Source organism: Chinchilla lanigera, unplaced genomic scaffold (assembly GCF_000276665.1).
Source record: "Chinchilla lanigera isolate Chin_1 unplaced genomic scaffold, ChiLan1.0 scaffold00120, whole genome shotgun sequence".
NCBI classification, from domain to species: domain Eukaryota; kingdom Metazoa; phylum Chordata; class Mammalia; order Rodentia; family Chinchillidae; genus Chinchilla; species Chinchilla lanigera.
Window position 1 is genome coordinate 4,262,056 of NW_004955521.1, and position 27,591 is coordinate 4,289,646.

General features: G+C 41.6%; 1 protein-coding gene, 1 long non-coding RNA gene and 1 pseudogene across 3 annotated transcripts in view; 1 reads left to right on the plus strand and 2 right to left on the minus strand.

Moving 5' to 3' along the window:
• Gramd3 (GRAM domain containing 3) overlaps window positions 1–27,591 on the plus strand; it is a 100,128-nt gene that overhangs the window by 41,731 nt on the left and 30,806 nt on the right. The window contains exon 1 of one of the 2 annotated variants that reach the window (XM_013507088.1): window positions 24,530–24,798. The exons of the other annotated variant lie outside the window; for it this stretch is intronic. Coding sequence (XP_013362542.1) covers window positions 24,545–24,798 — 254 coding nt within the window. The 5' untranslated portion in view covers window positions 24,530–24,544. Of the gene's footprint in view, window positions 1–24,529; window positions 24,799–27,591 lie in introns of those variants that run through there. 2 annotated transcript variants of the gene reach the window in all.
• On the minus strand, window positions 9,954–20,440 carry LOC106147133. Its single transcript, XR_001231890.1, has 3 exons — window positions 20,010–20,440; window positions 14,807–14,889; window positions 9,954–12,885 (listed from the first exon to the last, which is right to left on the minus strand). It is a non-coding gene; the product is annotated as an uncharacterized LOC106147133 (long non-coding RNA).
• On the minus strand, window positions 26,331–27,339 carry LOC102018215 (annotated as a pseudogene).

Consider the following 27,591-nt stretch of genomic DNA (forward strand, 5'->3'; position numbering starts at 1 on the left):
CGTGGAAACGCGGACGGGATTGCGAGGCGCGAGCCTCACCCTCCTGTCCGAGAAAGGGGGTAGCGGTGTCGGGGGCGCGGTGTCTGCACCCTAGAACGAAATACTTCGCCGCCCGGTTGTGACGTCCTCGCACGGCGCTTGCGTGTGATCCGCACACGGTGAGACCCACACACCTTCTGGTTTACAAAGTCCCACGTGTTTGTACCACAAACATTAACTTTCTGGTGTGAAACTCCTTTTTCTTCTGCTGCAGTACAGTCTTGATTTTTTAAAATCCAGATATATGATTATTTAATTATTGTTATTCCCAAATATGATTCTTTTAAAAAGGAAAGGAATCTTCCAGTATTTCCTTGTTACTATCACCATGAGTATGTCACTACAACATTAAGTGATAGTAAGATAAATATCAAAGTAAAACAGTAAGAAAATATCTAAGCCCAGTTTTATTATATGTCGTCAGGTGGTTGGGGTACTTAAAGTGTTACATCGGTGCTAGTGTGAAAAGATGCTGAGTTCTTTTAGTAGCAAAGACTCAATCACTAGACATCATTATTTTGTCATTTTTTAAAAAACTGTAGCCTTGCTCCACACAAGGACCATGTGTAAAAGCAGATTCCGGTGTGTGTCACTGAAATTTGTGCTGAAGTTTTGGAAGGAGTTTCATTAGCTGCTTTGATTTGTGGTTTCAAGACTTAGGCCATGTTGTCGTCCTGGGTCCCGGCCTTGCTCAGCTGCTCTTTCCTTTGTCCTCCCACAGATGCCCACTTCAGCCCACATACCCTTTAGGACAGAGAAGAATTTGCTGTAAGACCCTCCCCCGAAATGTTTTGGTTTTCTCATCCAGAAATAAAATCCTAACTTTATAATAATAATTCTAAATCTGAGAGAAAATGGAGTATCAAATAGCATCTATTTATTTCCTGTGCTGGACAGGAGCTCTCCCACTGCATAGCTGCGCCACGCCTACAGATACTTAGTTCTCTGAAGAAGAGGCAGTGTGGATAGTCTTTCACTGTGTTGTAGGTGTTGGAATGACAGGAGCGTACAAGGAAAGAAGCTAGGCCAAAACCCAGATCTTAGAATTCCTGGTGCAGGAGCTAAGCCCAAGCAAAGCTCCACTTACACAGAGCAAAGTGATTCGAATCTACCCAGTAGTTCCGAAGCTTTGAAATCTTCGTGTTCTCATTTTCTGGATACTAGGTTAAGGCGATAGTTGTGACTGATTGAAAAGTCTACTGTAGCACTTAGGCAAGTCTTCTTGATTCAAAACTCAGATGCTGGGAAAATAATTTTGTAGAAAAGAAACCTGACCACATTAAAGCTGAACCCCCTGCCCCCAGCCCTTTAGTTGGAAGCACCCGTTTCACAAACTCATCCCAGGTGAAGAAAGACAGCAATACGTACTTGTTCAGTAGTGGTGGGCAGCACAAGGGCAAGTGTGATTTAGGATCTGCCTTTGTGGAACTGCCAGCGCAGGGTAGGGACAGGAGGCACAGATGTGTAGTGCTGTACTTCTAGGGACCTTGGTGACCATTGATTGCCACATTAAACAAAGACAAGATACTGTAAGAAGTTTGGCCTATATGTGACCCTTCTCACCTTTAAGATATTTACCTCTTTGTCAGCCTGTGGTAAACTCGTGTAGGTTTTTTGAGGTTCTTTTTGATTTTTCCCTACTAACTGGTATTTTCTAAGTCTACTGAATCATTTCTGATTCAATCTAAAGATCGCAGACTGAGTTCTGAGTTCTGGTGTCACAGTACATCATTTTAAGAGGTGATATTCTCACAGTGGTAGAGCAGTATGATGATTCCATATTTAAACCATTTTAGGGTGCCGAATTGTTAGGCTTAGACACTCAGCCTTCTGTTTTGAACATCATAACTAGGATTATTTATCACTACACTCATAGTCTTGTTAAAGGCCAGGTGTCCCGCTGCACATTTCATCTTAATGGCTCGCTCTTCCCATTTCCCTGAATCTCTACTGTACCATGCCCCCAGGCCTTACCCTCTAAGCAAGCCTCCTAGGAAACAGTAGCTGGCGTGTACCGGGGATGTGCTCATCGTTGCCTTCATGTGCACAGAACGAGATAAGGACTAACCTTATCTCCATTTTCCAGATAAAAACATTGAAGTTCTGAGAATTTAAGCAAACTCAATTCGATTAATAAGACAGCAGTGCAAACTCAGATCTAAAGCCAACTTTAACCATTGCCTGATAATTTATCTCTATTCCTGTGCTCTAGAATCTGGTGACTTCCATGGCCTACTCTAAAACACAGGTTCCTCGGCCAAGTTTTTAAGATCCTTAGCGATCTGGACATACGTAGCCAAGACAACCTTGTGTCCAATACTCTTCAGTGTGTGCACTTTTTTGTTCCTGTTGTTAGGCTCTGGGGCTTGAACCCAGTGCCTCACGCATGCTAAACAAGCACTGTAATACTCAGCTAGATCTGTAGCCCTTTCAGAAAGTTTAAGACAGAATCTAGGTAAGGTGCCCTGGCTGCACTCAAGCTTGTGCTTCTGCTGCCTCAACTTGTCAAGTAGCTGGGATTATAGGTGCGTACCACCATACCTTGCTGCGTGCACATATTTTATAGCCAAACAGTCGTACTAGCAGCACTGTACCTCAAGAAGGAATACGCAGCACTAGCAACAGAAACTGCTGTGTATATATACTACTCAGCCTTCAGAAGAAGGAAATTCTGTTATGACCGAAGTCCCCAGCCCTGAGCTACCGACTGGTAACAGTGCACAGAATCAGTGCAGGGTCTGTCAGGAAAGGGAGCGGGGAGTCGGCGGGGAGGTCACAGCCAGAGGTGAGCGCCTGGCTAGGGAAATTTGTCTGTATTCATAGCCTTTCTCCATCGCTTTCCTTAAGCCTGAGCTCTGCCTCCTGTCAGATCAGAGGTGACGTTAGCTTCTCATAGGAGCAGGAACACTACCGTGCACTGCACCTGCGGGGGTTTCAGTTGTGCCCTCCTTCTGAGAACCTAGTCCCAAACCATCCCACCCTCATCGTTTCCCCCCTGCCCACCCTATCCAGTCCCCCAACCTTTTGGGCACCAGGGTCTGGTTTTGAAAACAATTTTTCCACCAACTGGATAGGGTGGATAAACCTTCAGGACACTATGCAAAGTGAAATAAGCCAGGCCCAGGAAGCAAATGTCACGTGATCTCACTTACATGTGGGATCTAAAAGTGTTGATCTCGCAGAAATAGAATGGAATGACGAGAGGGGGAATGGTGGATTTCTGATCAGAGGCCTGTTTCAGATCGATGGGAGACACAAGTTCAAGATCTGTTGCCCAACAGGATGAACATTCTTAGTGTCAGTAATAATGTATATTTCAAAACAAGAGTAATTCTCAGTTGTCTTATGAATGACAGGAGAGTGAGGTACTTAATGTTAATTAACTTGATTTATCCACTCAGTATCATACATACTTATCAGAACATCCACCATGCCCTGTCAATGTGTATAATTGTTTATTCTTTTAAAACATTAATTTAAAATATAAAATGAAACATATATTTTTTACAAAACTCAAACAAAACAAGATGCAAGGTGTAGCACAAACAAGCAGTGTGCCGAATGGAGGACTGAGGGGGCTCTCATCTGTCCTCCTTCTCAAGCTGTTCCCTTTCCTTTCTGTTACACTCCCAGAAATAAATCTAACTTTTCCTTCTTTTAAAGCCTTCCTTTATCTCCGGCCATGAACATCACCTGTGCCTGTGTGGTTAGTCTGTGGAATTCTGCTTCTGCTGTTGTGGTAATTAACCATTACTGTTTATTGAAGCTTTAGTTTATAGAAAATGTTGTTGTAAGTTGTTTGTCTACATCAATACCCATGCTAACGGCTGGATGTTATTGGGCATTTGTGCTCTAAATAGTTTGCAGACTCTTACCAGATTTCTCAGAGAGCCCGATAGTCACTTTCAATAACCATCTGTTGGTGAGCTAAGGAGGCTGAGACCCCAGCCCCTTCATTTAGATGTATAGTATGCTTATAGCTGATAGATCAGACAGATTCAGCCTGATAGGTCAGAGTGAAGGGGAATCTACATTTGCCATTTCTTAATCACATTTTCTGTCAGTTAGTTTTAGGTACATTCACTTACCTAAGAGCTATAACTTACTTATTTATCTTTGTGCTAGATAGTGAGGCTGCTCATTCACTCCTCACAAAATGGCAAAGTGATTAAAAAATACAATGCATTCCTTTTCTAAGAATAAGTAATTTAGATGTATATTTCTGTTCCAGATCCTAGTTTGCTCCACTCTTATCTTTTTCATTCAGAATTTTATGTACTATTATATAGCTAGTTGTAGCATAAGCTGTTCTGACATATAACTAATTTTTAAAAATCTTTTATTTCGTAAAATTTTGTATAGATCTGATTTTGTAATGGCCAGGTAACCTTTAGTGGATTTCAGTAAACACCTGAAACTAATACTGATGTATTTCTCAGCAAAAGTTACCATGATTTATATTCCAAGTAATGAATTGCAATGCATGTAATATATATTTCTAATGCAATTTGAATTTTTAACATTTAAACTTTAATAATTTGGGGTGTAAGAGTTCTAATAATAAGAAGGAAAAGATGGTATGTACAACATAAACATTTCCTTAAAAGGAAGCTCTGGTATTATCAGTAGTAGCTCTCTGGTATTATCAACAATTATTTTAGGTATATATTTTTGCTTTCAATAGTGAATTCAAGTAAAAATAAACTACAGTGAAAGAAAGTATTACACTATCTTTGTGTAGGACATGTTAGGAATAATTGACAATTACAGTAATGAGTTAGGAATTGGATGCAAGAGAAGCAAACTAATAATAAGTATAACTTGATTTCTCTAGTGCTTGCTTAACTCTGAACTCTGAAAGTTCCCATTTAGCAAAAGAATCCATTATATATTATCTTCCCATCCACACACAGTGTGTGTGTATGTTTTAATTTCCAAATTACCAAATCTGACAGACATAGTTCACTTTCTAGTATAATCTTTGAGGTAGTAAGAGAAAACTGTATACAGCATAGAAGACAATATAGCGATTACACTGAAGTACAGTGATCAGTAGAGATGTTTGAAAAGAGAAAAAGAAATACATAGTGTGTTCTATTTTGGAAGTTTTCATTTTGCAGTACTAAGAAGTGAACATAGGTGCACTCTCCCACTGAGCTACAGCCTCAGCCCTTATTTTATTTTACTTTACTTCACCTTATTTTGCTGGGTTTCCCAGACTGGCCTCAAACTTACAATCCTCCTCCCTCGGCTTTCCAAGTAGCTAGGATTATGGATACTCACCACCCAACCTGGCTGCTTTGAAAGTTTTTTTTAAAAGAAATATAATCAACCATATAAGCTGTGTGACTGAATTAATTACCAAAAATTGGTGAGTTATCAAGGCAGCTCATAAAGTTGTTAATCCGAGGCAGGCTGTAGTAAATTGGGATGTGAATTCTGCCTTTTCCATCTCCTGGAGTTGTAACCTTGGCAAATTACTGAGCACATCTAAATCTCAGTTTCATTGTCTGTTGTACATGGGCTCAGGTTAAGCTTCAAATGGGAAACGTAACAAATGTGTGTACTTAATGCTTCATGTATTGTCAGCTTTCTATAAACTATAGTTGTGTTAGTCCTCAGTGTTAAAAATCTGGGACATGCTGTGCAGTGCAGGTGAAAGGATAATGTAAAATGTAATCAAACTAAACTGTCAAAATTCAGAAGTCAGTCTGGAACCAGGCGTGGTGGTACACACCTGTAGTCCAGCACTCTGGGAGGCTGAGGCAGGACGACTGCAAGTTCAAGACCGGCCTGGGCAATTTAGCAACTAGAGAAGCCTTGTTTTAAAATCAGAATGTTTTTAAAAATGGGGAGTGGGCAAGGCTGGGAACGTAGCTCAGTACAGAGGCCCTGAGTTCAATCCCCAATACTGCCAAAAAAGGCTAAGAATTTTACAAAAGTATACAATAACATTCTATCGTGTGACCGTGAGGAGTTTTGTGATAACATCCAAACATTTCCACAAATCAAACATGGCATCTTGTTCTGTGCTTTCTGCAAAAAGATCTCTTGCAGTAACTTTTGTGACATCCCAGTTTATTTAAGTGTTACTGACTGGCTATAATCACATCTGTCATCCAGTACTTTTTTCATATCCTGGTTCCTGGCACTGAGCTTTTCTCTTGTGGATCTTCCACTTTCAACTGGTGAGTTTTTCCATTTGCTAAACTCCAACAGAACTGTGCTTCAGTGCCTAATTCTTTAAATGCTCAGCTTTAAGCACTTCATACATTTTCAAATGGAATAAAGTAAAGATCTTGGGGAGAGACTCCTGCTCACCCACCTTAATGAGTCCTTTGTTTTACTTGAAGAGAAGGAATTGTTTTTACCGCAACATAGGATGGTTATTTACCTTAACATAAGCCAACCAACTAAAAGCACATTCCCTAAGGTAGACTGGCTTACAGGCTGTCACTGGTCACCCACATGTGTCAGAGCTGCCTGCATGTGTGTGGACACAGTGTTCCTGGGTGCATATCATTAATAGCTTTATTGAGATATATTTTACATATCATAAAATTTCCCATTTCTAGCGTACAATTTAGTAACTCTTAGAATTTTATGAAGTGTTGTACCATCACCATAATCCAACTTCAGAGCATTTTCATCCTTCTTGTGAGGTTACTCAGATACATTCATACCTAATCCTCATTCCTACCCACAACCTCAGCTCTAGGTAGTTGAAGATACTCTGAATTTGGAATGCATTTAATATACCTCACCTACGGAATGTCATCGCCTATCTGCATGACACTCCATAGGGTATTAGTCATGCCTGCATCACTGACTGGAGGATCTGTGGCTCTCTTCTGCTGTCTAGCATTAGGAGACAGTATCATACCGCATAGCACTAGTCTTGGAAAAGATCAAAATTCAAAAATCAGAAATATGGTTGGTTTCTGCTGAATATATATTGCTTTTGCACTACCATAAAGTAGTGCAGAAAAGAAAGAAAAATCATAGGTTGAACCATCCTGAACCATCAGGGACCGTTTGTAAGTGGAATCGTACAGTACGTGGGATTGCCTCTGCCTTCTCACACTTCATATCCCATTTTGAAGTTCATCCATGAAGTAGCGTGTGCTGATGGTTCATTCCTTCTTATTGCTGAACAGTATTCAGTTGTGTAAATATACATTTTATTTATTCATCTGTTCAACATTTAGGCAGTTTTCATTTTTTGGCTATTACAAGTAATGCTATGAATGTTTACGTGCACGTTCTTGCCCATTTGCTTTCATTTCTCCTGAGTATATATCTACAGTGGAATTGCTGGGTCATATGATAACTCTGTTTTAATTGTGTTTAAATTTTTTAAAAACTGCTAAACTACTTTCAAAGGTAGCTGCAAATTTTACATTCCAACCAGCGAGACATGTATGTGTGTTGTAGATTCACGAGAAAGGCTTTCAGGAAGCAAAAGAAACAAGATTATAAAACATGGCCTTAAGAACAGGTCAGTGTTGTGTACTTTATTGCATAATAAATGTCTGTTGAATTTTACATTTATACTTAAGGTTTTCAAAACTCCCCAAATCACAATGTCAAAGGTAACTCAAACTGTGATATTTAGGTACTTTTTTCTACAGCTGCTTAACATTGTACATGTAATATTTATTACTGAAGTTTTAAGTGACAGAACTAAACTATAAATTCACTATCTGTGTTAACATTTTTAAAGCCATACATGTATAAGATTTGAAAATTAAAATAGTATAGACCCATACAAAGTGAAAAGTAAAGGCCTTTCTCATGTTTCCCATCTTAATGTTTTCTTATCTCAAAGGTAACTATTTCCCAAGGTTTCATTGTCCTTTGTATGCTGTTATCATTGAAGGCCAAAGTTGAGTGTTATGTTGATTTACTTTTCCCTACAGTGTCCACTCTTCAGTTATATATTCAGTCCTGCACTGCCTAGTGATGGGAATACATCCTGAGAAATGGGTCGTTGATTTTGTCATGCTATGGACAAAGAATGCACTTACATAAACCTTGGTGGAATAGATTACTACATACTTAGGCGTGTGTGTGTGTGTGTGTGTGTGTGTAGATACACATACACATATATAATGACATGGGGCTGGGGATATAGCTCAGCAGCACAAGTGCCTGTCTGGCAAGCGCAAGGTCCCAAGTTTGATTCCAGGTACCAAAAAAAAAAAAAAAAAATGAAGAGTATATAATAACATAGCCTATTGCTTCTGGGTCTTCATGAACAAAGCAGTAAGAGAATCAAGCACAAGGGACGGTGATGCAGTCAGGAGACATGGCACATACAATGCATGAGGCTGCTGCTGGTGTCATGGTTTTTTTTTTAATTTTAAAAATGAAAGGGGGAGAACATTAACAGACAGACAACCTTTTACAAACTAGCAAAAGAACAGTACAGAAAATTGTCATGGTTTTATGGTAAACTGTCTTATAAGCAGGTGTGCATTCAAAAATAACCAACAGTGTAGTATAGTAAATATGTACACTTGCTGTTTGTTACCAAGTATGTGCTGTGTTTTTATACAAGTTTTACTGTACTTGCAGTACAATAAGCTTGTGTACATCAGCACCATGTGAGTAATGCACCATGCTGTCACATTACAATGGTTGTAATGTCACCATGCAGCTCCATTTAGTTTCATGGGACCACTGTCATATAAGCAGTCTATCACTGACTGAAACACAGTTATACAGCACATGACCGTTTCATAGTTTGGGTTTGATGCAGTGACGCACCTCAGGAGAGCATCCTGATGAAGAGGTTTGATCCCACAATCCTTGACTGCTCACCATAGGTGAGCTCAATAAGTGCCAGGCATAGTCCTCATACTCCAATTTTCCCAACTCTCTAATGACTGGACCAACTTAGACTCCTAGTTTAAGTAACGAGATTGATTCTTAATGGATTGATGTTTCCAATTCATTTCTAGTCTCTTCTGTCCCTTTTTCTATTCTTCATGCACCCTCTAATCAGACGAGATGGTAAACCCCAGGCCCTCTGAGCAATTAAATAGGGCCCATGATAGTAATGAAACCTGTTCGAAAGAGAGGGAAAAGGTAGAGAAATGGGAATGTTAAGACAGAGAAATGAGAAGGGAGACAAGGAGAGAAAAAGTTGGGAAAAGAGTTGTAAAAAATACTGAGTTATATTTAAAAATAATAGAAAACAATGCTAATTTCCCGGAAACCTGCAGGATCTCCCTCTTCCATCCTGGAAGACTCCTCTTGTCTCTCTAGATTGTTCTTTTTCTTGTCAGTGAAGTCAGACAATAAGAGGGGTGGTGAGGTGCCTGTTCCTCCCTACTGGATTCATTGATCCGTTATTGATCTATGTGTAGATATTGATGGTTTCTTAAAGTACTTACGTATCAGGTATGTGATTGCATCCACACTTGTTATCCTCTAGATTTTTCAAGTTGTGTCTTGCATCTTGTGCAGTGATTTAAAAACTGGGAAGAACCTTAGAAACATGCCAATTTTTATGTCATTTACTGTTAGGACTGTTATATGCAAAAGTTATTTCATGGCCCTACAGACTATTTTGAACTTTCTAGTACATAGAACTGTAACAGTGGTATTGTGAGTTGAGTTGCTATGTGCCAGTAGCAATGAAAATCCTCTCATAACACCTTTATTTTCACTGTAGTGTTTCTATAATTCATTGGAAAATAGCACCTCACTTGATCCACTTAATCTTTAAATATTATGCTGGATGCTTTACAAAGTTATAATGTGGTCCTACAAGGGGCTATATGAACTGTCACAAACATGTTTCTTTTTTTTTTTTTTGGTACCAGGAATCTAACTCAGGACCTTGCACTTGCCAGGCAGGCGCTTATGCCCCTGAGCTGTATCCCCGGCCTGTTTCTTCTTTTTTAAGAATGTGTTGTTTTTCCTCCTGCCCTCCCTTCCTGCTTAATAAGAGTTCCATACTGTATAAAGTTGAACTAGTTTTAAGATGAAGTGGGTAGATTTCTCACACTCATAGGAATCTTTTCTAAAAATATACAAAGAAATCACACCTTTTCTCAAGTTCTAAAATCACACGCAATCAGACCGCTAATCACAGTCTATGAGATATGAGAATAATAAATGGCAAGTGAAGTAAACAAAAGGCTGTATTTGACAGCAGGTAATGACCAAAGAGGTTTGATCTTATATTTATTCAACATTTATTCAGAAGTTTTATGCACTGGGAACCAGGCAGATTATGGAGATCACAGAATGGCTTTTGCCTGTGAGGAAAGCGGGAGTAGAAGAAAGGAATATTTTCTTCTGCAATTTGATCTTCTTTCAAACAAGATATAGGTAGCTTTAGAAAATATATCAAAGCTTAAATGAAGGGAGATGATATTACCGCTATGCATTAGACACTGTGCCCCATGGTTTTACATATATACATACATTGAAGTAGCTACTGTTTCCATCCCATTTTATGTACAACAGAGACACAGTGATTTGGCTGGGGTTAAAGTGTTGATGCCAGGGCTGGGGATGTAGCTCAGTGGTAAGGTGCCTGCCTGGCCAGAGCAAGGTCCTGAGTTCAATTCCCAGTACCAAAAAAAAAAACCAGTGTTGATGCCAAAATTCAAAGGTAGGCAGTCCAGTGTGAACCAGCCTCCTAAAATCATTAACCATAGAAATTTACTAGTTGAGGAAAGGCAAGGATGCAGAAGACAAAGTACTTCCTATTAAATGTCTGTGCCTCCCTGAGCAGATCTCTTACTATTTACAGATCTGTTTTCTTGGCTATAAAACTAAGGCTCATGTCTGTTCTGTCACTCCAGCATGGGAGAGATTTCTAATGCTCCTTTTTGGTAATGGGCAAGAAGTCAAAAGACGGAGGAAGTGGAGGGAGATGGCGGTGGGGAGGGGATGTAAAAAGAATTAAGATGTGTTATTACATGTACCAGCTCCCATAATGAATGTAATAATCATTACGTCCTGCAGACATACACTAATAAATTTTTAAAACGTTATCTCCAGGAAAAAAAAAGATTCTGAATGTTACCATAGAAGACAAGTTTAGCTGTCAATTGAACATTGGTATTGTTCTCTGTATTTTCAAATACATATGCCTTTTTGGGTACTTGTGTATTTATTTGTGCTCAAACCTTATGGTAGAGAAGTGAGTTTTTTTTTATTTGCAGCTTTACATTTTGATTTGCACAGTAATCATTCATAAATTCCCACTTCTATAAACCATAGTGGGACTCTACACAGGTACAGCGTGTTTCCATAAAGTGGTATGACTGTTTACAAACCATGGGACTCTTCTCTGTTTAAAGCAGTCACCAGAGGAACCCAGGAACTTTCCCAGCAGTGCTGCAGTTTCACAAAGTCTTTTTGATATTCTTGCAGAGTTACTTTCAAAGCCCGGAGCGGGCAGCTTGTTGAATAGTTATAAGGCTGGCAAATTCTCTTCTTTTGAGTGAATTCAGGTTCAAGCCTGAAGTTGCTTGAAGCCAAATTTGGTGAACAAAGGCCAAGAATAGTTTAAATACCTGTAAGGTACTTTGTGAATAAGACCATTTTGATGAAAAAACAAGATGTGACTATAAGATAATAAGATAGCTTCTGGCAATACTTTCAAGCCGGTGGAAATCTAGATTATTACTTTGTAACCCCATTATGAAACAGTAAACTTTTATAGTTATTATTCTATTCTAAAATCATTTTTCAGTGTTTATAATGTATCCACGTAGGTATTGGCATAACATAAGCACTTAAGGATACTTTGAGGATGCAACTGTAATATATAAATCTTTTTCTTAAAAAGTGTACCTAATATGAAAAACATAATTTTTGAAAAAAAAGTTCTATAAGTTTATGCAGTATGACAATTTTATACAGCTGGGGCAGGGATATAGCTCAACGGTACAAGCACCTGCCTGGCAAGCACAAGGTCCTGAGTTCGATTCCTGGTACCAAAAAAAAAAAAAGTTTTATACAGTTGTTGCAGTTTACTTGTACAATCTTAGACTTCATTATAAATAATGGGAACTATATTTTTCACTTGCCTTCTTCATGTAATCGTTTTACACCACATGGACCTTTTTCTGCTGTAAGTACTGCTCCTGAATTTCCTGCATGATATTTATACCATTAAGCTTTCCATTTTTGTCTAAATTTCACTTGAGTTAACATCTGTTAGCTGATGAATCTGCCTGGTAAGTCCTTGAGCATATTTAAGGACAAGACTTCTGATAAGAATGGATTCAGTAAGACAGTCCTCACAAAATTATTTTGTCTGTGATCTGATTTTTAATACTGTGTTATTCAGAAACTTACCCTCTTCTGGGTTAATTCAACAAGCAGTCACCCGGCACTTACTCTGTGATGGGAATACAAGGCTAGGTGAAGTGTGTGATGCCCTTTAGGAGCCCCCAGTCTGAGATGGGGGAACCAGACACACCATAGCTAGTACCATATGGTAAGAATCCCAAGGTTGTTACCAAATGCCATGGCAACAGAGACGTAAGCCATTTTTGCTCTGACTGAGCTAAGAGGTAATATTTCAGGTAAGGTTGCTGGGTAAGGAAGAACTTGGCTTCCACTGGAGGGAGAAAAGTTATTCCAGACAGAGGGGAAAAGAATGAAAATGTATTTCAGGACCAAAAACACAGTTTTCGAGGGGTGTCCCTGCCTAGCCTGCGTGGGCTGGGGGACGGGCAGGGGCAGTGGGCAGGGAAGGACTCAGAGCGCCCTTCAGCATCCCCTTCCTTGTTTCGCTCCCTGCTCCCCTTCCAGCCTTGGCTCCAGCTCTGGTGCTTTAGGGAAATCATTCTCCGCTGTGGTCTTCAGCTTCCTCCTCTGTAAAAAGAGAGGACTGAGTGACCTGATTTGCTAGATTCCTTCCAACCTGAAGAATGTGAGTCTGAAGAAACTGCCCTACTTCTCAGTGCAGTTCTGTGGCCTTTGTGTAAAGGGTTCTATTAGACCGAACAAACTGAGAAAAGCTTTTTTAATAGGGATAGAATCCTTGCTTTGTCATATGATTTGGCCTTTTTTATTTTTTGCTTCCGTTTATTCGCCTAGGTAAACTTACACTTGTTTGAGGCAGGATTGCTGCTGGAACAGACCTACACTACTTTCATACACATTTATGGATCTGTATCAGCATTCACATTACGGTCAGACAACTGCTCTGCCACAGTGCTTTCTGGACTGGTCACAGGAGAAATGACCGACCAAGTAATTGAATTTGCACCTGCCACGCAAATGGAGACCCAGCTTATTATCAGTAAAGCTGCACGCTCTTCTGGTATACTTCAGACCTGAAAATGATCATTTGTAACACTTGAATACAGCATACAATTTAAGATTAAAAAGCCCTTTTCCTCAGAAATGAAATATGGGAAATGCTAAGACATATAGCTGCTCACTCCAGCTTAATTATGTTAGCTTTGTAATTGTACTTTGTATTCTTGAAAGCATCAATAATTAACTTTCATGCACATGTTTAAGGACTGAGTATTGTTAGGCATTATGCTGTGTTATAGGATATATTGCATTAAAATGTACTAGATACAGACTGCCCTTCAGAACATTAAGGCAGATTTCACTGTAATTTTTTAAACTACGTTTATTTTTTGATACCTAAAGACATAGAAGTTATGCATATTTACAGGATACTATGTGGTATTTCTATACATGTTTAAATCAGATTAAACCTGTCTTTTCATTTATTATTTCTTTAGGGAGGAAACATTCCAAATCCTTTCTTCCAGCTTTCTGAAACACACAGTACAGTATTACACCTGTGTTTGGCTTACTGTGCACCAGCACACCAGAGGTCATTGTGGTTCCTCTCCAGCTGTAATTCAGTACCCATTGATCAGCCTGCTCTCATCCTTCTTTCTCCCCCACCCTGCCCAGCCTTTGGTAACCAACATTCCGCAGTCAGTTTCTGTGAGGTCTGCTGAATCTGAGATCATCTGAATGAGGCCCTGTGGTATTTGCCTTCCCGTGCCTGAAATATTTTACTTAACATAATGATCTCTAGTTCCATCCACGTTATCACAGTGACAGGATTTCATTTGTGACTGAGCACTATTCCATGGTATATAGCGCCCACATTTTGTTTATCCATTCATCCACTGATGGACACTTAGATGTCTCCATTTCTTGGCTGTTGTGAATGGGGCTCCAGTAAATGTCAGAGTCCAGACATCTCTTTGACATACTGATGTGAATATTTACCCAGTAGTAGAATTGCTGGATCACAATTTAGTGTTATTTTTTATTTTCTTGGGGACCTATCATTTTCCATGTTTGTTATTCTAATTTATATTCTCACTAAAGTGTGCAGGGATTCCCTTTTTTCCACATCCTCACCAACGTTTGTTGTCTTTAGTCTTAAAGTATGGCCGCTCATACTAGGGAGAGGCGATATCTTATTGTGGTTTTAGCTTGCATTTCTCTGATGATTAGTGATGTTGAACATTTCTTCATATACTCTTGCCAATTTGCCATTTATATATATATATCTTGGGGGAAAATGTCTATTTAAATCTATTGCCTTTTTTCTTTTAACTTGCCAGACTGAGGATCTAACCACGGGACCTGCACACACTAGTCATGTACCCTACCACCCTGTTATATCACCGAGCTCAGTGTATAAAGTTGAGTTGAAACACATGAAGCAGGAGCCGCAGGATTATAGAAGAAGGCATGACGCTGTGCTAAGGAACATGGATTCATTTATAAAGATAGGGAGCTCTTGAAAGGTTACCTAGGTATGTGATCCAGCCAGGTTCAAGGTTTTCTTTTCGTTTTTTAGAGAAAATTGCAGTGTCAGCTTTGAAGATAGATTTGCTGGAATACAAAGCAGGAATCAGGGATTAGCTGTGAAACAATCCAGCTGAGATTATTTGGGAAGGGGATGTAGCTAATAGGTTTGAGAAATAACAGATTTGAAGAGATAAAATTGGAAAAACCAGTGGCAGATTAGATCGATAGAGGGAAGAATATAGGATGATCCTTATTTTCTCCCCCCAGGATGGCATGTGAATTGTGATCCCATTACACTAACCCATGAAGCATAGCAGGGAAGGAAGATTTGGGATTTTAAAGAGAGTTCTCTTATAAAAGTTAAGAATAGGGTGGAGGGAAGATAGATGTGGGAATTGTTATCTTGACATAATGCTGACTTTCCTGTACAAAATTGCAATTTCCTTTATCCACAGTTTCAGAAATATTAAATGGAAAATTCCGTAAATAATATGATGAATTTTCACACCCTCACACTATGCACTCTGTCCCAGAATGTGAACCATCTCTTTGTCCAGCGTATCTGGACTGTGTACACTACCTTCCCATTAGTCTCTTACGAGCCTGGCTCTCAGCTACTGACTGTCCCTGTATCATAGTAATAGTGTTCCAGTAACCTTTACTTTACTTGATAACAGCCCCAAGAATAGTGCTACTGGCAATTTTATTACAGTATATTGTTATGATCACTTTGACTATTAGTTATTACTGTTAATCTCTTATTGTGCCTAATTTATAAATTTAGCATAGCAATAATGAACAGAAAAAACAGTATATGTAGAGTTCAATACTATCTGTAATTTTGGCATCTGTTGGTAGTCTCAGAACATCATGGATAGAGGGAGATTACTGTACCTTTGCTGATCCTTTCTATAAAACTGGCTTTCTCTAACCTTTATTGGAAACTCCATCAGTAACTTATATTCGTGGTGTTACATTCATCACATAATGAGTTGTAAGAGATAGTGACACCTTCCAACAACCTACCACTACTGCCTCCACCACTGGTCCTGCTGCCCTGCCTTTTCCAAAGAATGTTCCAAAGAAACGGGTGGAACACATGGAGTAAGAGGTCCAGATGGGGCCATGCGTGGATGGTGATAAGGGGATTCAGGGACACTACAGACAGGGGTCCTTTCCGTTATCTCACACTACTGACCGAACCAGACTGTGCGGATGTGTACCTTAAGTACAGGCTCCCCCTCTGGCTTAGAAGACATTTCCTGGAGGACCTCTCAGAGGTAACATGCCTGCTTGGTATCTGAAGCCATTCACAGACAGTTTGGGACTGTGGCATCAAAGCTGTTTTTCATGAACAGAATTCTGTAGGTTTTTGTTTTAAGAATTGGCAAGAGCCTCTTGCAAGGATAAAAGAACAGGTGTCACATGCGGCCTATACTTATGACTGAAAAATTCTGAGAGTGGAATAGTTTTGAGACAGCTGATCTCTGAACCTAGAACTTCATACTTCGTTTCAGGCCCCCGTAGGACTCATTTTTCAGACAGGCATAGGCATGCATTCAGGATGTCTGACCTAAGGCTGCAATTCCCAGATGAACAGTTCTGTGAGAAAGGCCAGTCTCTGGTACCAGCGCAGCCCAAGTCCCTGTTCACAGCAGGCGTTGCAGGAGTGTTGCAGCACTTCTGTCTATTGCTGCTTGAATTTCTCCCACCACTGTTGCTTAGGTGTGGGGCGAGGGTTATAGACGGTGGGAAGCTGCAGATGGAGCACAGAGAAGATACAGCAGTGGCTCCATTTTCCAGCCTCAAGTCATGGTCCCTCACCCACTCCAGAACATTCTGTTCACAGTGATACCTCACTTATGTTAATCCACCTAATTGGGACTCTCTCTTCCTTCTCCTAAAAAGCTTAATCTGGCCCAGATGTTGAGATTAGGGATTGCCATGTCTGTTTCGTCCTCTCTGGAATACAAGAGCAAGTGAGCCCTCAAGAGAAAAAGGGCTCTGGTCTCTGAAAATATCAGTGGGGTGCGTCCTGTTGTTCCTCTGGCGACGGCCGTGTGGACTCGTGCGGCGAACATGAATCCCCTCCCAGATACCCAGAGACCCAGCCCTGTGCCTGAGGACGCTCTGGAAGTGCTGTCCTCTACTCCAGGCCTGGGTGGCACCTCGCAGAGCTCATACCATCGCTAAAGAACAGCTAGGTTTCTTTCATTTTGTTCTTGTGCCCAGGCCCCTGCCCTGCACACCCTATAATTCATTTTTAAAATTAACATTCATTTTAAAAATGAATGATAACTTCTAATCTTTGTTAGGTTTGATAGTGGGGTTTTTAAAAGAAACTTTATCTTCTGGAGCCACCTAGCACAGCAGTGACAGATAAAAGGATAGTGCTGCAGGGAGTTTGCTTTGAATAGGAAGAGGGAATAGTGAGTGGGGATGGAAATGAAAGATTTGTTTCGGGGTGTATAATATTCTATCTAACTTAAGTGACTATCCTTAATTATCTCGTTACACTGTAAACTATAAAGTCGTAATCTCAAAAAACAGACCAGCCTGAGATTCACAACAAGATCGTGTCTGACAAACAGACATTGCCATCAATCTTCTTACCAATGATGCTCAGCTCCATTGATCAGAAAGAAAACTGCACCATCCCCAAAACTCTTCCCCCTGCCAAATTTGGAAATAGAGGGAAGAAACTCTGTTGCCTAAATTCCAGAAAGCTGTGTATGACGGAGGGTGGTGAGCAGCATTGCAGGTCTGTGACACAGGCTGTGGGAGGAAGGGCCAGGGTGGAGGCACCAAAGCCCAGGCTCTCATTAAGACGGAAATATGATAAACACCCCCACAGAGAGGCCGCTCCCAGAAACTGCATGGCCACTCTGAGGAAGCCACAGACCTTGGAGGAGAGCGTCTCTCCTAGAACGTCTCCATCTCCCATAAGGAGGGAGATGAAGAGAAACAATCCTGTTTCCTTCCAGTTTCTTGCACTCTATAGTATTACACATTGCCCTTTAAACCCTAACAAAGTGAAGCAGCAGGACACTGTGGCCGTCCCGGCAGGAGTGCTGAGCGCACTTGGCCTCAGTGCCTGGGGAGACTCTCTTACCTTTCACCCAGCTCCGTGGGAAGAAATTTGCAGAAGAGCTTTGTCAGCAGAATGTTCCTTCCCCACTACCCTCCCGGGATCAATTCGTGTGATCTCTATGTGGAGGCATTGGAATGGCAGGCTGTTTCCTCACCTAACCGCCCTCTCTTGTTTAGTCTAAGTTATCAGAACTGGAGCCAAACCCCAACAGAAAACTTCCCTGGCCTTTCCCATATTGCCCAAACACAGGAGTTCCCAGCGAAATCTGTCCATCCCTGTTGCTGTTTGTTCCTGTGCGATGCAGCCAGAGAGAGCTCTGGACTAAAGCCTGGTCCTTACGGCCAGTGTGAGGAATGTGACATAGAGTAAATGAGTTGAGCACCTTGGTAGGATGAGACATGTGGTATGGCAAGGACCTGCCCTTCTGGGGCTTATGGTCTAAGCAGGGGAAAGACAAGTGCTAAAGGGTTAGTCACCATCACCGTCCTACCTTACCAAGGTCCTAGGAGGAACACAGAAAAAGGAGAAGTCAGTGCTTAGCCCAGGACCCAAAGGAGGATGGGGCAGGCTTCATGTAGGAGGTGAGCCCAGGCAGTGTTAAATCTTGGAAGATGTACAGTGCTCACAGGAGACCACCGGAGAGGACCTGACAGCCCAAGCACAGGGTGCTTTGCCAAAGCATGAGAAGAAGTGAAGAGCCAGAAGTAGGGTGCTGTATCCCTCTTCGGTTCTGTTTGTAGGCAGTGGAGAACCATAGCATTCCAAAGCGGGCAGAGGAATGATGTGACCATGTTTGACCTTTTCAGGGATCACAGGGCAGAATGACCTTGCATGTGATGAAGTGCAGGCTCGTGGAACTCAAGGGAAGGGTTAGTGGTGCAGGCAGGAGACACAGAGGACCCTTACTAACCAGACAGTCCAGAGAGAGAAAGGAACGGTGTCACCTAGAAATTATTAAGAAGTTAAAATCCACAGGATTGGTGTCTGATTGGGCTTGGTGAAAGAATGAGCGTAACAGAGACTGCAGTTGTGCGCGTGCCACTCCCCTTGCTGGCTGACCTGCGGAATGCAGGCAGCACCTGTCTTACATGCGGACCTCACGGTTGGCAGGAGGCTAGTGTGGCAACGTGGCGTCTCTTTGAGAACAGGAAAGCACGGTGCAAGTCCAAAGTCGTCATCCTGGAAAACTGAGGAGGAGGGAGTGGCGAGGAAAAAGGAAGGGATAGAGATGTGTTTTTCAAATAATAGAGAAAATGTGTGTATGTGGTGGGAAAAACTAAGGACAGGAAATGAAGGCATTAGATGTAAGGCTCATTAAAATTTGTCTATGCACAGTGCTATTTCCTTGACACAGGTGGCAACTGTCATTTATAAATTACGTTGTCGAGTTACATGTTACTTGTTACGAGTTGTTATCCTGTACAAGTTAGTTACCTTTAAAGTAGTGGGATAAACATCTCTTTTCAATTGCAGTGAGGAGTTACCACGAATTCTGCAATTATTCCACATCTTGACACATATAACAATTATAATACATATTATATTTATACTATTATATTAATAATATGGGATGATTCAATATATTGACACCTTTATGTGTAAAACACAGGGAAACTCTGGGAAAATCAAAGATAATTAAAAGACATTTACTTCCTTAGGTAGGTTACAGTTGCATTTTTAAAACCTCAGAACTGAAAATCATGAGAACCATACTTCCTTTAATTTTTTGTCACTGGGTTGCGTGAACTGCTCTTTCCTAAAGTAAATATAGCTAGTTCAGGAGCGTTTGGGCTAAAGCAGAGCCTGTTGTAGAAAATTTTTTCTCTAGTGTGTAGATGCACTATTTTTAAGAGATGACAGTTCCTTTTCTAGAAGTTTGAGTGCCATTGATTTTTTTTTTTATTCATTTTATCTTATTTGTCATTTTTTCATACCAGATCTTGCTCTGCTGCCCAGGCTGGTCTGAACTTCTGGGCTCAAGTAATTCCCCTGCCTCAGCCTCCTGAGTAGATGAGATCACAGGCACACCCTACCCCAACTGGCTAATTTTTTTTTTTATCAGAAAAGTAGTCCTTAGTTTTTATCATATGTGACATTCAAACAGCATTCTTACATGTGCCGATGACATCCGCCTGTGCCAGGCTGCACTGATAGGCATATGATGCACCATGAGATCCAGGCCTGGATTCCGGGCAGCTCCTGCGTGGCACAGCCCTGCAGACGTCCCACCCGCTCTTCAGACACCTGCTGTGGGAACTGTCAATCAGAACCCAGAGGGTAAAGAAAGAAGCAATGCCCAGTTTGAGGGAGAAACAAAGCAGACAGGTTTCCCAGGCCTACATCACCTGGATGTTCGGCGCACTCTGACTTTTGATCTATTTTGTGCCTCCTACCCGGAACAGACAGACACAGTTACAGGAAATGCAGGGTGAAGCAGGAAGTCAAGGCTTTCGTCATCACACGTGCCAGTGAGGGTGTCAGCAGGAAGCTTTGTCTGCAGTGCCTCAGCCACAAACTCTTCTCCCACCGCAGAGCGCTCGAGCAGCACAGCGCAACTCTATGGGACAGAGGCCGTCTCAGAACAAAAGCAAACACTGGTCTCTCCCAGTCCGCTTCTGACAGCCCTGATTTTTGTTTGCGTCTTAACCTTAAATGTTACTGTGCTATTAATAGGTAAAATAGTCCCTTCTGGTCAAATACCTGTATTACTGGCATGATACAGTTTACCACCTCCCACCCAGTAAAATTCTTTATTATGGGTATAATTTCACAAAGGTCACAACAAGAGGATGGAAATTTAATTCACAAGGAATTTATATGGACAAGAAGGAATGTTCTGTCCTTGAAGTTTATTAGTCATGCCCCTCTCCAGTGTCTCTACCACCTCCCCGTGCTTATTCTTAGCACCTGGTCCTCCCTCCTCCTTTTCCTGGAAGAGAAAAGCCTGGTGTCTTCGTCAGTTTGGGCTGCTATAGTAAAAGATCGTGAACTGAGTAGCTTATAAAGAACAGAAACTTATTTCTAATACTTCTTCAAACTGGAAGTCCATGCTCCAGTGCCAGCGAATTCCACATCAGACCAGGATCCACTTCCTGGTTTGTGGACACCTGTCTTTTACCCGGGTCCTCACGTCTGGCCGGGGTTATACGCACTCTGACTTTTCCTGGGGCTCCCACTCTTGTAACCTGGTCACCTTCCCAGACATCAACATGGCTGTGCCTTTCGTGTAAGTGTTTAGATTCAACGTAAGAATTTTGTGGATACACAAACATTCAGACCGTAGCATTACTGACATTATTCTCTTGCAATACCCACCTGTCAGAAGCTGTACGATAATTTTCTCAGCAGTATCATTTTCACGAACTGCCTCATCTCGCACACTGGCAGAAAGTGTCCCTGCTCCGAGTTCAGAGCTCCTGTGTTGAGCAGTGAGCTCAGCTCTGCAGCGCCCCAGCCCTCTCCACCCCCTCGCCTCCCAGCCCTTGTGAGCAGGTGCTCGCTGTCTTTGGCATTCCTGCTGTATGGGCTGCGTTCCTTGCTCTCTCCCTTGCATACCGTAACTTTATCACTCCTGCCTGAAGTCCTCACTGTCTGTGTTCCTCTCATCCTTTAAAACAGTTCCAAATTCATCTCCTCAGCGATACTCCGACTTAATTCAAAACCTCCACATGAGCTGTGCTAGCATTATTCTGGTTTCAGTAGCGTTGACCTAACAGTGAGTTCTACTTTTCATACATGTATTTAATTTCTCCATTTCAATTATAGATATATTGCAAACCATACCTCACCCCAGTGTGAGTGCTTGTTTTTCCCTGCTGTGTGTAGGATGTGGCCCCAGACACTTTGTGTTAACAGGACAATGATGTGTGTGGCTGTTTATCATGGTATAGGATCTTTTTTAATGTGGACCATATTCTCCTCTGACATTTTTAGGTGTAGCCCTACTCAAACCCAGGTAAGGAGCTTAGTTATCCTTAAATTCTAGGGTTTTCTTGCCCTTAGGCGTAGGCCCACTTACAAATTTGACTTGTTGCAAGTCTGATTTATTAAAGTGCTCAGCTTCATTGTGTTCAATTCCAAATGGCTGTTTTGAATCATGACATGGCCTATTAGTCCTCTATATTGTTTTTTCCCCTAAAAAATATTCCCAGTAACTACATGGCTCTCCACAAGCCAGATTTTAATAGATAACTACAGTATTACTAAAGTACCTGACCTACTTTTCAATCTTATTTGATATTTTTGATATCTTGCAATTTTTTATTTGGTACTAAAGATTGAATCCAGGGTCTTTGCACTCAGCTGCATTTGTGCGTGTGTGTGTGTGTGTGTGTGTGTGTGTGTGTGTGTGTTATGTTTTTTTTTTTGAGACAAGATCTCATCAGGTGTCTGAGTTGCTTAGTCTGGGCTCAAACTTGCAATCCTCCTGTCTCAGCCTCCCAGAGTGCTGGGATTATAGGCATGTACCCTCCCTCTCCCTGCTGATATTTGTGCTATTTTAAGTGTTCATGCTAATTGCTGCCTTTCTCTATTTGGGTCAGGTTTTCATTCTATTTAAACACAAGTTCTTCCTTAAACACATCTATTAGATGAAAGACCTTAAGCAAATTAGTGCCTTCTCATATACCTTAGATGTCTGCAGTGTGTCTTAGTCTGATTGATATTCAGCTGGTAGAACAGCTTCAAAAAAGAATGAACATAGAAAGCGGATGCAAAATATTTAAAGTCTTGGCCCAAAAAATAAATAAATAAATAAATAAAGTCTTGGCCCAAAGAAGGTAACATTCTGTTTTGATAACTGAGATATCGTTAGTGTATATTTTTGGAAATTTTGTTAGTACTGAGCAATACAAAATAGTATTTACATGCTGAGAATGTGAATAACAACAGAGAATTCACTATCAGTGGCATCAATCTGCCTTGATTAAAAATTGAAAAAGTCGATTGCTGCCTCCTTGATGTATTTTCTTGTTATTCTCTATTGTTTTCCAACTGTGCTTGGCCTCAAAGTGCCACTGTGGAGAAGTTACATAGTTTGATAATGGTTTTGCTGCTATTGTTGTTTCTTCCAATAAGGAAGGAAGCCTTTTCAAGTTTGCACATGGTTTCAAATTACTGCTCATCTAACAATCAGTTTGCAAAACCAGTTTGCACACGGTGCTAACTCAGCAGTGGGAAAAGTGCAAAGACTGAGCTTTTCCTATCCTCACCCCCTGCCTCAGCAGGGCCCTGTTCTCACAGGACTTGTCAGACACACTGAGGGAGTCGGTCACCAAGTACATTTTGAGATAAAATTTAAGCCCAAGCCTTTTCTTAAAAATGCAGATTGTTGTCCTGTATTGCAGATGTACCCAGCTGTCCAGTTATTGATTGCACAATTTCTTATATCCAGAGGTTGGAATAAAGAGATGGAGCCCAGTGTCAAAGGGAGAGAATAATAGGACTTGTCCAGTGGCTGGAACGATGCCGGTCAGGGAGGGGAGGATGTGACAGGCGAGAGGAACCACAGCCCGGGCACAGAAGGCGGATCACGCGGTGCGGCCACGGTGAGAAGACCCGCAGGGCCAGCATGGAGGATTGGTTTTGAGACCTAGGGGAGATTGGCAGCTCTGGAGGGGCTTGGTTACACCCAGTTGCCTCCACCAGATGCTCAGTGGACGCCGTTGTCAGCTCCAGAACAGGGGCGTATCTAGTGGAGGCGCAGTCTCAGGAGGCTGAATCAGGCATTGACGTCCTAGAAGACTTGGAGAGGGAGCCCCTGAGGTCACGGTGCAGAGTTCCGGGGTGAAGGGACGTGTTGGCAGCTGCAGCTGTTCTCCTCTGGTGACTTCATCTTCAAGCGCAGACGGAGCTTACGGGCCTCTGTATTTGCGCATGCGCACAAGTGTGTACGTGTTCGTTTTTAGTACAAGCCGGTTTTCTGCCCTGCTTCAGAATCAGAACCTTGACAAACACTTTATGGAGTTATGTGCATTGCCTTAGGTTTTCAGGGAAAAGCAAGGATGTAGAACAGAGCCGAGAGCAGATGAAAGGCAGGAGTGGGACAGGACTCACCCTTCCTACTGGCAACACAGGGAGCTCTGTGAGACCAGGTTACGGAGGTGGGTTGGGCTCAGACGTGGCCCTGGCACTGCCCTGTAATTTGCTGTTACTTTTTCCGTGGAGCTGAGTGCGGGTAGGGAGAGCAAGTGAAGGTTGAAAAGACCAGGAGGGTGCACAGAGCAGGCTCTGTCACGTCGCACAGGCTGTGACAAGGATTTGGACTCTGGGGCAGCTGGGACAAAAGTAGTGCTTCCTTTTCGATAACATTGTGCTGCTCTTTAAAATAGGTGCTGTCTTCTCTCTGTCTCTGAAAATATCAGGCAGCTTTGGGATTGTTTTGTTTTGTTTTGTTTCCGTGCTGGGGATGGAACCCGGACTATGCAAGGGCTCTACCATGAGCTACCCCTGCAGCCTTGTGTTTTTTCTTCTTTTCTTGCTCATTTGGAGTTTTCTTCTGTTCTCTGAAGTTGTCTTCCGTGGAATTTACTCTCGTTTTATTTTGACCTTGTCTTTTAGTCTTCAAGTTTTCTTGCAAAAAATTGGGCAACCTTTGATTGCCATTGCATATTTAAGTAGACGGTCTAGGGGAAAAAAGAGGAAGAAAGGATGGATAATCTGTCTCCACCCCTGTTACTCATGAACACAGAATTGACTCCGTGCCCTAATGACTACCTTAGCAATAACAGAAGGGTGAGGACCACTCAAGGCTCCCTTCCCCACACTGGGAACCTTCGTTGTCTGCTGCAGGCTTTCGGGTTTTGTGGTGATGACCTTTCTGGTATTTTTCCCTCCTGGGCTGACCTCCCGACTGCCAGCCACTTGGGTCTGACCAGAAGGAGGCCACCACAGATTTCTCACAGGTACACTGTTAATGTTTTCTGTGACTTGTCTGCCCTCCTACTATAGCGGCTGCCTGAACGTTCACCGACAGATCTCTGTTCTCCTAGGTCCCACTGATACCCATTCTAACCTCCTTTGTCACAAGAGTAAATATTGTATGTGTATCACTTTCTGCTCCCATTTCCTGGGAACTTTGGGAGATCACTCTTCTATTGATGGTTTTCTTTCATTATTATAATAGAATTATCACTTCTTTTAGAAGTACTTAATTTGAAGACCTTAGAGAGATAGGCAAACATTTCTGTTCACATTTTCTGTCTTAAACTAGAAGCCTGTCAGATTTCATTGAAAGTTTTGCTGGAGTAAAAAATGGTGTTTTTGGCATTCCTTTTATCACATCTTCCTTTTATCTCTCTGTAAGTCTGTCATGAGTGAGCTGTGCCATTAACCTACACTGATATGTTAGCAAATGTCAGTAGATTCACAACATCAGTTTTATCAGCTTTACTTCACATACTTTTGGTTTCACTTTGATTATAACCATAGCAATCTCAAGTTCCTTGTTCCATTGCTGTCTTAATCACTGACATCTAACACAACTATCTTCACACTCAAATCACAGGTTCCTGCAGCAAATGATAACACTTAGGCTCCCAAACAAAACTGGTAAAGAATCTATAGGAGATAAAAGCCAGTCAAAGAGCCAATACAAATGCAGTCACTGCAGACGGTCAGGTATTAGGTTAACGAGTTGGATAGCAAAGAGTGTGGCCGGGCATCAAGGTAGGTAGCATCAATGCCAGGGGAAATGGCACTGACCCGAGACAGTTCATCACCTGGTGGCCTCCTGGGCAAAGGCCTTGAAGAATATACTCAGGTGGCCCAGGACAAAGCAACAGGTCAGTGTACCATGTTGCAGGGTGAGATTCCTACCTTCTGTGTGTCTTGGGTGAGGTGGCTGCATCATTCTGGTGTGTTCAGTAAGCTCAGAAGTGGTCATTGTTTAATTGTTTATTAGCACAAATGAGTCACTTCTGAGTTTGTCGCTGTGGGTGTGCTGGGCAGGTGATAGTTGTTTGCTTTTACAGACAAATGCCAAAGCTTTCCTACCTTAGCATTTGTACCCCAAAATGAAGCAGCTCAGAATAGCTGCTGCTCTATACAAAGTCAATCGAGAAGAAAATGTCTGTCATTAATGATTTATTTTAATGTCATACTGATCCCTGATAGCTACTTAACTTTTCTAAATGTTTAAGATCATTTATTTAAAAAGTCAGGCAAGATAGTACCTGCCTGAAGTCCCCTATACTCAGGAAGTTGAGGCAAGAAGATTGCTTGAGGCCACAAGTTCAAGGCCAGCACGTGCAAAGGTCTAGAATCTTTTTTTCAGTCAATTTCAAGGTATTGTCAAGAATCTTTGATGCAGTTATAAATAAGAACTGTTTTTCCTAAATGTTTCTATCATGAACCCATTAGGAAAATTGGCAAAATGTTCATATAAGTAGTTAATTCACAACATAGGTGGGGATTTTTCTTTTTTTTTTTTTTTTTCTTGGAAGCAGACGCTTTTATTAACTGACCAAATCATAAAAACACCATGGTAGATTCCTTAGTTCATTCTTCTAATAAGTCTGTTGATCTGGTCTTCCCTATTGCCAGCATCGCCGCCTTCCACAAAGATGGGTGGTGTTTTTCTTCATCCCACCATGCGGAGACGACAATTTGAAGGGCCACAGGAAGTTATTTGCTTTTTTGAAGCGTTTTCCATGAGTGTAGATCTCATGGATCAGATCCTCCATGCAGATGATGCCATATTTACCAAGAGATCTAGCGATCAGTGAGTTATCTGTCAAGGCAATTGGCTTCTTACTGATTTTGCCATAGCCACGCTTGCATATTAGTTCATTTACTGACTTCAGGTTTGGGTACCCCCATGCAATACACGGTTCTACAATTCTCAGCATGCTAATGGAAGCCTTGTTGAGCTTAAAAAAGGTACCACTGAAGATTTGGCGAAAGCGAAGAAGCTGCAACACCTTGCGAACCTTTGGGCTCACCACACCATTGATATCCCTGATCCGGATGACAAATGCCAATTTGGGTTCTGCGAGTACATAGAAGTTGCCAGCTTTCCTTGCCATCCTCGCCATCCGAATCTCAGTCCTGTACATCTGTCTGTACTCCTTGTGGTAGTACCTGGCTTTTTCATAGACAAGCTTCCTCTGGGCCTTTCGAAGTGTCTTTTGGGCAAACTTCTTTCTCAGGTGCTTTACCTTCAGCTCTGCAAAATGTCTTCGCTTTTTCTTAAGGGTTTCTGGCACAGTAGGAACCTTCTTATTCTCCTCGACACCCTGCATGGTTCCAGCCAGAAAAGATTAGGATTTCTCTTCCTGGTTTTTATTTGTTTATTTTTGATGAGTGGGGATTGAATGCAGTGCTTCATGCATACTAGGCAAGTGCTCTACCATTGATCTGTATCCCCAGACTTTTTCACAGCTGGGATCACCATTCCCAGAAAGAGAAAATGTTAAAAATGAATAAATAAATAAGCTCTTACTATATCAAAATATGCTAGCTGGGCATGGTGGCACATGTCTGTAATCCCAATACTTGGGAGGCTGAGACAAGAGGATCCCCAAGAGTTCAAGGCCAGCCTGGGCTACAGACAGAGTGAGTTCAAGGCCAGCCTGAATTACATAGTGAGACCCTGTCTCAAAAAAAAAGAAAGAAAATCTACTCAACCTTACTCATAAGGAAAAAAATGCAAATTAAAATTGTAATGGGATTTTTTTGTTGGTTTTTTTTGCTTTTTT